The 13,343-nt window shown below is 36.6% G+C and overlaps 1 protein-coding gene across 1 annotated transcript; it reads right to left on the bottom strand.

The window, feature by feature from the left end:
• Positions 1-575: 575 nt before the first annotated feature.
• Positions 576-12,715, bottom strand: znf513b (zinc finger protein 513b). The gene is made up of 4 exons (XM_079854354.1): positions 12,067-12,715; positions 10,495-10,623; positions 8,306-9,019; positions 576-5,133 (listed from the first exon to the last, which is right to left on the bottom strand). The coding sequence occupies exons 1-4, from the start codon at positions 12,104-12,106 to the stop codon at positions 4,370-4,372; spliced, it is 1,647 nt and encodes a 548-aa protein (XP_079710480.1). The 5' UTR covers positions 12,107-12,715; the 3' UTR covers positions 576-4,369.
• Between the last annotated feature and the right edge of the window lie 628 nt (positions 12,716-13,343).

Raw genomic sequence — 13,343 nt, 5'->3', positions numbered from 1 at the left:
ATGTGTTGCTTAGCAAGTAAATATTCTTCAAGGTTTTTTTGTTTTTTCCTGCTGTCCACCTGACTAACTTGAATTATTACAAATCTGACACTACAAAAATCCCCCCCCCCCCCAAAAAAAAATGCTCAAAATTAAAACTAAAAATGCTAAAACTTTACCAAAAATTATTTTATAATGTCTAAAATATGTACCTGAATGCATACTGAAGCAACTGAACCCAGGGCCAGGGGAACAGTTCATTTGCTCCATATAGAGCCATAAGGCCATCTAGTGGTAAGTAGTATGTATGAAAAAATAATAATAATAATGTATTTACCCCACAAGAGGTCGGCAGAGACACACAATGTAGAGTTTGTGCATTAAATGTTATTTTGTATATTAAGTTAAAGAATATGAAGAATGTGCGTACATTTTATTATTAAATTAAAGATACAATATAATAATATAAAAAGAATAATAAAAAATAAAATATCTCCCAAATAATTTGCATTAAAAATATAAAAATGAAATGATACAAGTGACATTTCTGGACAAAAAAAAAAAAAAAAACATAACTAAGTATAATTTTAGGGCTTGAATGATTTGTTAGAGATACGGGAGGAGAGGATGAGGGTTTATTGCTGTTTTCTTTGGGTGGCCGACTGCCTACTAGTCAACAAAAACATATTATTGAGTGATTATTAAGTGGTTTTGACTTATTATTTTGATCATGAGCACATGTTGAAGGCCATGTGAACCAAAAGAGCAACTTAGTATCAGTGCAGAGATGCCAACCACAAACAACTTCAGCTAAAATCCCATTCTTTCCCGCGTGATTTCCCTCACAGTAGGCCTAACTAACGTTACTTCTACAGTTGGTTGATGAATGAAATATTTCATCACCATCCTATAATTCACAATAAGCTTTGTTACTTTTGATATGTAGTAAAATCTCAGCTTTCAAATAGTCAATTGTATTATGAAATTCAAACAATAATTACCGTTTTGGCGCTCTTTAAACGTGACATCGCTGTCTATGCTGTCGGGTCCTCCTCGAAATTAGGACCCCAAGCAAATGCAATTACATTTTCGCGCCTGTTTAAAAATCCTACAAAATCTGATAAATGCTGATTGAACTAGGTTATAATGACCATTAATATCTGTATTTAGCTTGTGTACTAACACTGTTCGTCTCCTCCGCTTTACTACTAGTTACAGCACGAAATAAACATAAATGAACACGTGTATGATGAAAGATACAGAATCTGTATCTTGTCTCATATAATCACCTAATCAGCATTTCAACCACAGACAGATGTAAATAAAACAGCTTGTTACATTTACACCAGAAAAAAAAAACATAAAATGATCACAAACTTGTTAGTCAGCTGGAAAAATGAACTTTAGAGGAACATTTTGTTAAACTACATTGCATATTTTTTGCATCCGTCAATATTTAATGGATGTTTGAATAAAACTGCCATTTATGACAGACACCATTTAAATGTTTACATTTCAAAAAAACAAGTAGAAACATAATTGTGATAAAAGTTATTACAACAATAGTTGTATTAAAAAAATTTATTTTGTGTAATTTAAATGTAAGTAGCTTATAGCAATCAGTTAATTTTAACCTTTAATTTTAGGGTAATGTATAGTTTACAGCAGTAGTTGAGAGATGTTTTTCCTTGAGAATATTTCCCCTGTACCTGATTGGCCCCAATTAATTAAGCTTGTGAATTGATATAGAATCGAATCGTGAAATGTGTGTCAAAGCGAACTAGTGGAGTGATACAATGAAACAAATATCAGCATCGTTAGAACTCTGCTTGTCCAATCAAATTAGCGCACAGTAATTAAGTGTTGTACTAAATATTTATTCTTCGGAGCCCCAATTTTGTTCCATTTGTTGTTACAAATGTCTTAACTCAGCTATTTTAATAAAATGTTATAAACATCTTTATTATGAAACCAAAGGCCACTTGACAGTTCTTCAGACCAACAATTTGTGTACAAAAATCAGAAAGCTAATGAAACCCACAAAAATACAGTACATAAATAATCATATTACACTATATGGCAAATCAAACGTCATTGGTTTCAGTGCTGTGCTTCTATTTCACTAATTCCCTGATTGCACTGAACTCTTGCTGTGTATTTCAGTGACTGTGCCACTTCTGTAACAGAGCAACATTGGACAAAAGGGAGGACCAATTCATATCCTATATGTATGAAAGTGACTGTGTACAAAATGTTTAGATATTTGTTTTGAATGTGATCTGTTCGCTGTGTTTCAATAAAGAGATGATTAATGTGTGGTCCCCACCTTCTTCCTCCTGAACTGGTTTGCACAACCAAAAGAAAAAAAGAAAAACAGGGTTTTCCCCACTAAATGTGTGAAAAAAATAAACCTTTACAGGTTTCCATGATTACTTTCCTTAAGAGAAAATCTCACAGTAGGCATCACACTTTAATCTAAATAAATCTGACGGGAATATTTTAAAGTCAAACAAAAGACGCACTAACGCACACCCACATCATTGTGAATCTCATGAAAACATTGATTCATTTTGAACACACACACTCACACACACAAAATGCATAAAGAAAATGAGACCTATTTTAGGACCATTATGCCTTTTTTTTTTGCATTGTGACAATTTCAAGACAGTTAATCATTTATTCTGTAATGCAATAAAAAATCACTTACTGTAGTACAGTAATAAAAATAAAGGGATAGAACATATACTACCACAATATATACAATAACTGTACAATTTATATACTTTTTTTAATATTACAGTAATGAACATTGTAGAGGGGGACAGTAATGTCACAATGCAAAAAAAGAATACCTTCGTATTCTTCATGCAAAACATTCCCTTGATTATGATTTTGGGGTTCAATACGACACTAGCGTTTGTGAACAGTTTTCGTGAGACTCACTCATCATACGTGTCCCTCTAATGCCCTGGAAAAACTATGAGTGTGCTGGAGGCGGATGAAACCCCCGATCAGTGCAGCATTTTGCAGTGGCACCAGGAAATTCATGTACAGTAAATGAGGGAAGGAGGTGCAGCACCTCCTCAAGACAAGGCAACATCACTGTCATTGTGCATAAGTGAACATACAGTAGCAGCCAGACATCTTCAGTGTCATCGAATCCCTCATGAAACAACTACAGCTGCTGACCCGTTGCTTTTATTTCAGTCCTCTCATTCAGCAATTCAACTAGAATCCAAAACAGCAGAGGTGTGAATCTATGGTGCCCCTAAAGGGACATGGTGATGGGAGGAAAAATTAGATTCCAGGCTTTGCTTTCCTCCAGAGGAAATTTCTTTTCTTGGGGGAACGGAAACATTTTGCAGGGCGAAAGCAAAGTTTCTCGGGGCAAAGCAAAGACAACGAAATATAAGTTTTCCTCCCATCTCATATTTATTTTTTCCATTATCCCTTTAGGAGCTCTGTAGTAAATCTCACAAAACGCATCAAGAATATATTTGATCCCAAATTCAAAAGAAAAAATTAAGAAGTTATATTTTGCATGAAAGAAAATGTTTGGTTTTAGGATTTAGATTTATTTTCATGACAGCAAACAAAAACAATTTTACTCATTACTGTAATGTGAAAAAGAATTATGTTATGCTGTGCTGAAATTTAAATTAGTTTTTTACTGCAATAGAGTAACTACAAAAAAAAAAATTAAATAATAATAAAAAAAAATGTCTAAAAGATATTTTCACAATGCAAAAAAATCTTAATGGTCCTAAGAAACAGACCTCATTTTCTTCATGCAAAATATGGGTAACACTTTACAATAAGGTTTCATTTGTTAACATTAGTTAATTACATTAGAAAACAAACTAAAGATAAACAATACTTGTACAGCATTTATTAATCTTAGGTAATGTTATTAAAATCAAAAGTGGTATCTGTTAACATTAGTTAATGCACTGTGAACTAACATGAACAATTGTATTTTTATTAACGAACATCAACAAAGGTTAATAGATGTTGTAAAAACATATTGTTCATAGTTAGTACATGTAAACTAATGCATTAACTAATGTAAACAAATGAGACCTTATTGTAAAGTGTTACCAAAATATGACTTCTTATTTGTCCTTTGGTTGTTTTGTGAAATTCTCCCAGCGGTGCATAAATGTGCCCTTTGAGTTTGAGATGTCGGTCTTAAATAACAAACCTGTGATTCTGTGATCAGCTGCTGTAAACAGTTGGACCAAATACAAAATACAATCAAATTCCATGTGAAAAAAACAACAACAACAAAAAAAACAGCAAACCGGCCATGTTGCGGCGCGGCGTTACCGCACCGATTCCTCTGATAAAAATAAGGCAACTGGAGTTAGACATCAACAGAGAGATCCCGCTACATTTCCCCTTCCTCGTCCTCGTCCTCTTTCTCCGGTAGCTGCATCTTGAGCCACCCCTCGGCGGAGTGGCCGTGCTTCTTCTGGTGGCGTTTGTAATTGTCCCAGTGTCCCGTGGTGTAGCCGCACTCCTGGCATTTAAAGGGCTTCTCGCCGGTGTGCCGCAGCATGTGGCGTTTCAGGTTCATGCTCTGGTTGCAGCTGTAACTGCACACGCTGCACTGGAACGGCTTGGCGCCCGAGTGGATGCGCTCGTGCCGTTTGAGATTGGCCAAGTTCCCGCAGGCGTAGTCGCACGCGTGGCATTTGTACGGCTTCTCGCCCGTGTGCACGCGGTGGTGCCGCTTGAGGTTGTCGAAGTGGGCGGACGCGTAGTTGCACTGCGGGCACTTGTAGGGCTTCTCGCCGCTGTGAGTCTTCATGTGGCGGGCGAGGTGGTTGGGGTACTGTGTGACGAACGGGCACGACGTGCACGAGTACAGCTTGTCGTCTTTCTCCGGGCTGGTGGGCGAGCTTTTGGACAACATGTCTAATGTGCATTTGCTGCAGATTTGCGCCGTCGCGCCCTCCTCGTCCTCCAGCACCGCGCCACACACGCGACACGTGAAGGGGAATAGCAGCTCGGGTAGAGGGTCCGACTCTTTGGCCAAACTCTCGGTGTGCAGCAGGGCGGGGGGATGGCGGTCCGTTCGTAGGGTGTCGTAGCTTTGGAGGAAGTCGGAGTCGTTGCTGATGTGCAGAGTGAGGTCAGACACCACCGACTCTGAAAGACAAGAAAAAACAACTAAAAAAGCTGAAGGGCTATTTTCCTCTTTTGAGCGAACCCAGTTTTAGGAACCCAACACTTTCTACTTCCCTTTACTTCACACTCCACTTCCTCTTTTATTCTTGCAGCATGAAGCGCTCAAAGTGCAAAGTGTCGTAAGCAAGTGGAAATACACCAGCAAGAAACCTGCAGTTTTGAAGGGAACAGGTGCTTCTTTGTTCACTTTGAAACACTCAAAAGCCATCAGAATAGCAGAGATGTTTCCTCAAGGAATCTGTATTCCTGTTTAGTACTGATAATCCAATAAAGGCAAATAAAAGAGTAGTTGAAGTTAACAAGAAATGGCATTCATAACCCATTTTACTTCTGTAATATGACACATTTGTGAGTGAAACAAGAAAAGATATTTAGGGTCGCACTTTTTATCCATCGGGAATTGACAGGAAAAGTGTGTTTCAAATCAGATCTGAACATGAGTTTGCAGTGGATTGTGGGGGAACACCACCAGCGCACACTTTTGTGTAGGTTTTGAACCGGGACTGAGAGTGAGTTTCATCCTTCAGAGTATCTCCACTTATGCCAGTGCTAACTCTTCTTGTTCTCATCTGCCCTCATTTAACATTATTATAGCCTAACTAGTATTTTGCTATATTTTTGGCATTTATACATTATGTATTATGAAAGGTCAGTAGAAGTGAGAGGGGAACAGGATCAGAAAACGACCAAAAGCTGGGACTCAAACTCAAATTTGGGTAAGTGCAAATTTTCTGATAAAATCAAAATTGTAATTTTAAAAGATGATTTTCCAGGTTTGCTGTGCTTGTTTATAAGGCTGTACAAATGTGTCTCTTAAAGTATGTGATTGCATATCAATAAATATCACTATAATATTAATAATAATATTAAAATTAAACATATAACATTATTATTATCATCGTATATTTCACATTAAAATCTAACATTTAAGATATATATTTCTTTTATTTTTTTTACAAAATTGTGTGATTATATTTCAATATGGCTATTAAATAATAATAATCATTATTATTACTACATAAAAAGATAAAAATTACTGAATATAAACAAAATGGGGTCATTCCAAGTCAAATCAATCAAATTTCAGAAACTTCACCAGCTCAAATGTTTAATTTCGTAAATATTTTTTTATGAAGAAAGACAAACATAAATAGCGATGAAAGCCAAAATATTAAATGTATCCACTATTTTGTAGAGGACGGAGGGGTATTAAGATTTATTTAATACTTCTTGAGTTACAGGCATGCAAACTTGGGGCAAAAAAACACAAGAAGTGCTTTTCCCCATTTTTGAACTGTCACCGTTGGCATATAATGCGACAAAAATTGCTAAAGTGAACAGATTTTACTAATAGACCAACCAATCTCCGTATACAAATAAAATAATGATGCATTTTTTTAAAGTCATTTTTACTCCCCTGTAATTTGGCTTCAAATCTCAAGGTGAAAATTGTTATTGTGACCCCCCTTTTGGCTTTCTTCTTCATTTATGTATTTCTTTCACCAAAAAAAAAAAAAATTATCATAAAGTTGAGCTGACATGGAATGATCCAATAAGAAATCAGTACTATTAAATGTTACAGTAAAAAAGATACTAAGCCAGATTTGATAAAGCTTAGGGATGTCCCGATACCACTTTTTCACTTCCGATACCGATACCGATGCCGCAGCTTTGGCTATTTGCCGATACCGATATCAATCCGATATTTTAATTTTATTCTTGAACTAATACTAATAATAATAAAATATAATGGAAGCACTTTGCTCAATTAGCCACATAAAAACATCTCACTCAAATGGAGAACAAATACTTCTCCAGTATATAGTCCACAACAACAGTTGATAATGAAAGACTGCCAGCCTTTATTCAAAAGACCTTGAGATATGTTTGGTAACCTGAATGAATTTAAAATTAATTTGCTATATTTCAGATCAATATATTTGTTTCCTTAAAATTTTAATTAACCTTTAATTAACCCTTTATTCTCATCTGAATTATAAATAATTTATTTCTGTATAAAATAATACTACTTTTAAAAACACATTTGATTTTATTTTTTATTCAATGTAGAATGTGTAACTTAAAAATAAACAGATTAGTGCTCTGTTTTAGGACAAGAAATGAAAACCAATGCAATGATGAATGTCCAAAAGATGAGATCATTTTTGCTTTTAAACAGCGTGTGTGTGTGTGTGTGTGTGTGTGTGTGTGTGTGTGTGTGTGTGTGTGTGTGTGTGTGTGTGTGTGTGTGTGTGTGTGTGTGTGTGTGTGTGTGTGTGTGAGAGATTTTGGTTGGGTGACAGTTACAGTTTGACAAGAGTTGACAGTTTGACAAAAGCACAATGTTGTGTTTTACAGAAATATAAGTAGGCTAAACACTTTTTGCAGTTTTAATGATGTCCTGTATGAAAATGACGGAGTATGTTTTTATGTTTCCACTGTTCGATCGCGCCCGTGCCTCTCTCTCTCTCTGACACACACACACACTCCAGCATTGCAATCTTGACATCGCAGCCTGTTCATTTTGCTGCGTCCACACCAAACGCGAATAGAGCGTCAAATTTGCGTCTATCGCGTCTAGTTCGATGCTTGAACAGTTTGAATCCATTCGCGCGTCCAAAGCGAATAGGACGCGCCGCGCGCGTATAATGATAAAGTGAGCGTTTGAAGCGATATAGACGCGCGTTCAGAGCTAAGGCGGGCTACAGATTAGGTGTCCCTAAAGAACCCGCATATGCGCGTATCTAACAGTAACGTTAGTTCCGTATTACATTAATTAATGTGCACGCGAGATTTATTTATTTTTATACCGTGTATTCTCTGTGTAAATCCATGCACCGAACGTACGTTCAGTACGAATACGTACCGTTCCACCCCTAGCTGCTAATGGGTATCGGATCATAGGTATCGGATAATTTTTTTTCTCCCCTCCGATATCCGATCTAGCGTTTTGGGCCAGTATCGGCACGATACCGATGCCGTGGATCGGATCGGGACATCCCTAATAAAGCTATATCACAATTTCGGTTTTACTTCGATTATTCGTGCAGCCCTAACGTGCACTGACGAATCATTCACAATAACAGGAGCATTCATTGAAAAGTAAAAACAACGTGGTGGATTAAACAAATACCTTCCGTTAAGGCTGTAGATTTGTCCTCCTTGTGGCTCATCATGTGTTTCTTTAAAGAGTGGCTGTTGTTCCCACGGAAGTCGCACTCGCCGCAGTTCAGCTCTTTCTCCTGCGTGTGCATGCGCTGGTGTCTCTTCAGGTTGCCCAGAGAGTTGCACGCGAACGTGCAGAACTCGCATTTGTACGGCTTCTCGCCGGTGTGTGTGCGCACGTGTCTCTGCAGGTTCACCAGCTGGGCGGAGGCGTACGAGCAGTGCTGGCACTGGTACGGCTTCTCGCCGTTGTGCGTTTTCATGTGCCGCTTCAAGTGATTAGAGTAACGTGAGCTGAAACTGCACAGTTTGCACGCGTATGTTTTAGTGGCGCCCTCATCGGTCGCGGATCTGCCTCGGTGGATCCTCCCCTGCGCGCTGTGGGCCGGGTGGGCCTCCTCTAACGGCCTGTCCTGGCGGTCGGCGTCTCCGCCCTCGGCTCCGCACTGGAGGCAGTGCAGGGCGAGGTCCAGCGTCCCGCTCAGGGGGTCGGCGAGCAGCTGCCCGCACTGCCTGCAGGACAGGTACGGTGTGAACGTGGCGTCGGGGCCCATCTCCTCCCGCTCGCTCTCCGTGTCTCGCGGGTCCTCGAAGTCGCTCTCGATGCCGAGACGGTTGTAGCTGGAGCAGTCCTCGTCGCTGAAGCCGTACACCGGCATTCCCATGTCGGCAGTGACGGAGTCTGTCGGGAGATCACAAGATGCTGTGTTATACAGTGCTTAAAACCGTTTTCTTTACATGGGATGTTGAGGCAAAACATATCAAAGGTTTCATGCTTTAAAAGATATAAATAATATAACATAATTAGAGCTGGGCAACGATTAATCACATCCAAAATAAAAGTTTGTGTTTACATAATATATGTGTGTGTACTGTGTATAATTATTTTGTATATATAAATACACACGCATGCATGTATATATTTAAGAAGATTTGTATTTATATATAAAATATTTATGTATAAAACGAATTGTGTATAAATATACAGTATATACATGCAAATATTTCTTAAATATATATGTGTGTATTTATAAATACAGTACACACACATATATTATGTAAACACAAACTTTTATTTTGGATGTGATTAATTGTTGCCTAGCACTAAATATAATGTAATAATAATAATAAAATATTATATTAATTATTTAATAATATTTTTTTTTTTTACAATTTAGTTTGGAATAAAGTAGGGATTAGTATAGCAAAATACAGAACACTAGTATATAGATGACCTGAGATGAACTATAAGCTGCAATAATTTATGAGGTATTTATTCATAGCAAAATTACAGTGAAGTAGAGCTGCATGATTCTGGATAAAACGAGAATCTTTTTTTTGTTTTGTTTCAAATACTGATCACGATTCTCCCATGATTCTGAACAGACAACCAGACAAAATAACATGTAATTTAAGAAGTTCTGATAAAATGTTAATTGTTGAGGTCTATTTAAAAAGTTTAATTAATCTGAATTCCTTATTTTTAACATCGTTAAGAAAGAATGATTCAATGACTCTTAAATTCTTCACTTGTTTCATTACTGGATGAATCAGCATTTTTGAACGAATCTCTTGAATAAATTCAATAATTTCAATGACAAATACATGTTTTCAGCGGTATATGTAATCGTTATTTGAAGCGCCAAGTTACTTTCAAAAGTTGATTTGCTCTATTTTGATCGCTATCGTAGACATCATCTGAACAATAAACTTTTATACCAGTACTTCTGTGATAATATGAATATTTGTAACACAGAAATAACAAAAATGCGTGTTTTAAAAGACTGCTTGTGAAGCTGTTTCATACCTATACATGGTAACCGCTCTCTCTGGGTCAGCAGTGCCAACACAGATTTGAAAGCAAATATTTTGAAGAATGTCGGTAATCAAACAGTTGAGGGACCCCATTGACTTCAATAGTACAGAAAAAAAAATAGAGTCAATGGGATACCGACGTTCTTCAAAATATCTTTGTGTTCAGCAGAAGAAAGGAATTCATTCAGGTTTGGAACAACTTGAGGGTGAGTAAATGATGACAATTTACATTTTTGGGTGAACTAACCCTTTAATCTGGCAAATGCTTGGCTGAACTATGGAATAGTACAGCAAAATACTGTAATTTAAGCTGAATTAAAGTAATTCATGTACGTCACTGACCTGAGTCCCTCTCAAAACCAACAATCCTGTAGTCATTTTCTCCAAAGCCCAGATCCTGTCCGAGGAGGAAGTCACTCTCCAGGACGAGGTTTTCCTGATTGCCAACCGCTGCACCATCTTCAGCTCCCACTGCAATAAAACCAGTACAACATCACAGCCTGTGTTATACAGTTATAGCCTACGTCTTTACCATGCTGGAATCAATCTGATAATCACATCAGTCTTAAACATGAAACTAAAAAGAAAGTATTCATTTTGAGATTCTCAGTATTGGGAAAATAAAGTGGACATGGATGACTCCTGAGTCATAGTCCACTAAATCTACCAGCAAACGTGTCAAAGGATGGCACACATTTGGTTCCTAAAAAGCTTTGGTGGATTTTTCAGACTTTCAGAGTGAATATTGTGTAAAATATTAATTTAACCATTATATTGGACGTCATTTAGCAGCAGTTTTATTCCGGCCATTTTTTGATTTCGGCATTGGCAATTGAACACTAAATTAAATAATAATTCTTACTAACTATAAATATAACATTCTAGAGGACATCTCAGATGCGTTTGTCTGATAATTATCTCTCTCTGTCTCAGTCATATAAAAGGGGATCAGCCAATGATAACGGGATTTAAACAGTGACGAGACTGATGGTTAACAGCACTACTTGAGCTCTGGACAGAGGAAAAAATATGATAGGATTGAATGAAGGAGGAAGGAACAGTGAAGAGACACTAGATAAACAGAGGGTTTTGGGTCAGAGATGGGTCAAGCCCGAGTCCCGCAGCAGGAACAGGGGGATCTGTCCAGAGGAAACGGAGTGAGGAAAGAATGACGACAGAAGAAGGGGAAGCCGATATGTTTTCACTGAGATAGAACCGAGCTTGGCTGACTCTTAAAGACACGTAAATCAATATTAAACAAGAGCTTTTGGAAAGAGATTCTGCTCACTTAGTCAAGGCATCTCATTTAAACCTTATATAAAAACTCGAGAGGAACTAAAAAGAGCTGTGTTTTCTTAACGGACACAGCAAAAGGAAAGACATGCTCAAGGTTAAACTTGTGTGTATTCATTTTTGAAAGAAATGAAAATGAACACTTAGGCTATTTCAACAGAAAGTACTGAAAAAGCAAGTTAACAAGAGCGAAAATACAGTGGACAAAAATGCAAACCAGAGTAAAAAAAATATAACAAAACATATCTACAACAAAAGTGTTTCATAAACACATTCTGATCTGACATTACATTATTAAGTCTAAATGTGTGTCAATCAATATTGTAAAAAAGTGTGTGTATGAAAACTACATTATGAGATTACAAAGCATTACAGTCAAATAGTCAGTTTATTGTAGACTAGTCATGGTTGGCCATGTGAATAGTTATAGTCTCAAAACAATGTCCATACACACACACAAATGTATGCTCTTGTTGATTATTGTCAACAGACATAATCACAATCACACTGATTTCAACAGTAAAATAAATGAAAATCAGGCATTATTTTCAAGAAATAACAGAAAATAGAGTTAAACTGTGAATTGAGGTGAAATCAAGTGAGATAGAAGTCCAGACTTACATTTGACAGGCTGTGGGTTGGACTGTTTTCTTCTGGGCATTTTTCTTAATGTGTCTGTTAATAATCAGCAGTTCCCTGTTGAGCTGGTCTTCATCACCATCACCTTCCTCTTCCTCATTTTTCTCTTCCTCCCTCGAACAAAGAGTTCCTCAATTCCCTCATAAACCCCGAATTAAACACGTTTTATCACATGTATCCCCAAAAATCATATTCAAACAGCCAAACAACTGAAACTCTTGTTATTATTTATGTTAGCGTGAGCTAAAATTAAACTACATACATAATACACAGACAGGACTGTAGAAACACTGTCATTTACGATTATATGACCCTCACATCGCAAGATGACGACTGTAGCCTGATTTTAATCCACATCGATGAAAAAAATAGGATATTTTGGATGTAATTCGTGTTTATCCTGATATCAGTCGAAGGCTAACTAGCATGACTAGCTAGCCCAAAAAGAGAACATACAATAAAAGTCCAGTGTTTATAACCACTGGACAGCCAGCAGCGGGAACATCAACGTCTCTCCATGAGGAATTATTCGTCCATGTCGATTTTTATCCCTGTGAAGTGTCTCCATGAGTTGAAGAAGTGAAAGTGTGCAAGTTTCATTGCTGCTGGTGTTGTGATGGGAATGTGCAGCACAGGAAGTGATTGAAAGAGTTCAGTGTGAAACAGAGAAACCGCGACATCTACTGGAAGATCAGAGTATAGCAGCGCTCTATCTATCTATCTATCTATCTATCTATCTATCTATCTATCTATCTATCTATCTATCTATCTATCTATCTATCTATCTATCTATCTGTCTGTCTGTCTGTCTGTCTGTCTGTCGGTCTGTCTATCTGTCTGTCTGTCTGTCTGTCTGTCTGTCTGTCTGTCTGTCTGAAATATATTGTTACAATTTTAAATACTAATATTAATAAAATTATAATATATAAATGTTAATTGTAATAGATTTAATATATGTATATTCGATATATCTATCTATCTATCTATCTATCTATCTATCTATCTATCTATCTATCTATCTATCTATCTATCTGTAATATAATATGTTACAATTTTAAATACTAATATTAATCAATATTATAATATATAGGCTAAATATGAATTGTAATAGATTTTATATATATATATATATATATATATATATATATATATATATATATATATATATATATATATATATATATATATATATATATATATATATATCTGTCTGTCTGTCTGTCTGTCTGTCTGAAATATAATGTTACAATTTTAAATAC

Source organism: Squalius cephalus (genome assembly GCF_949319135.1).
Source record: "Squalius cephalus genome assembly, chromosome: 20".
Taxonomy (NCBI): Eukaryota; Metazoa; Chordata; class Actinopteri; order Cypriniformes; family Leuciscidae; genus Squalius; species Squalius cephalus.
Note: the sequence above shows the minus strand (reverse complement) of the source record. Positions and strands in the feature narration are given on the sequence as shown.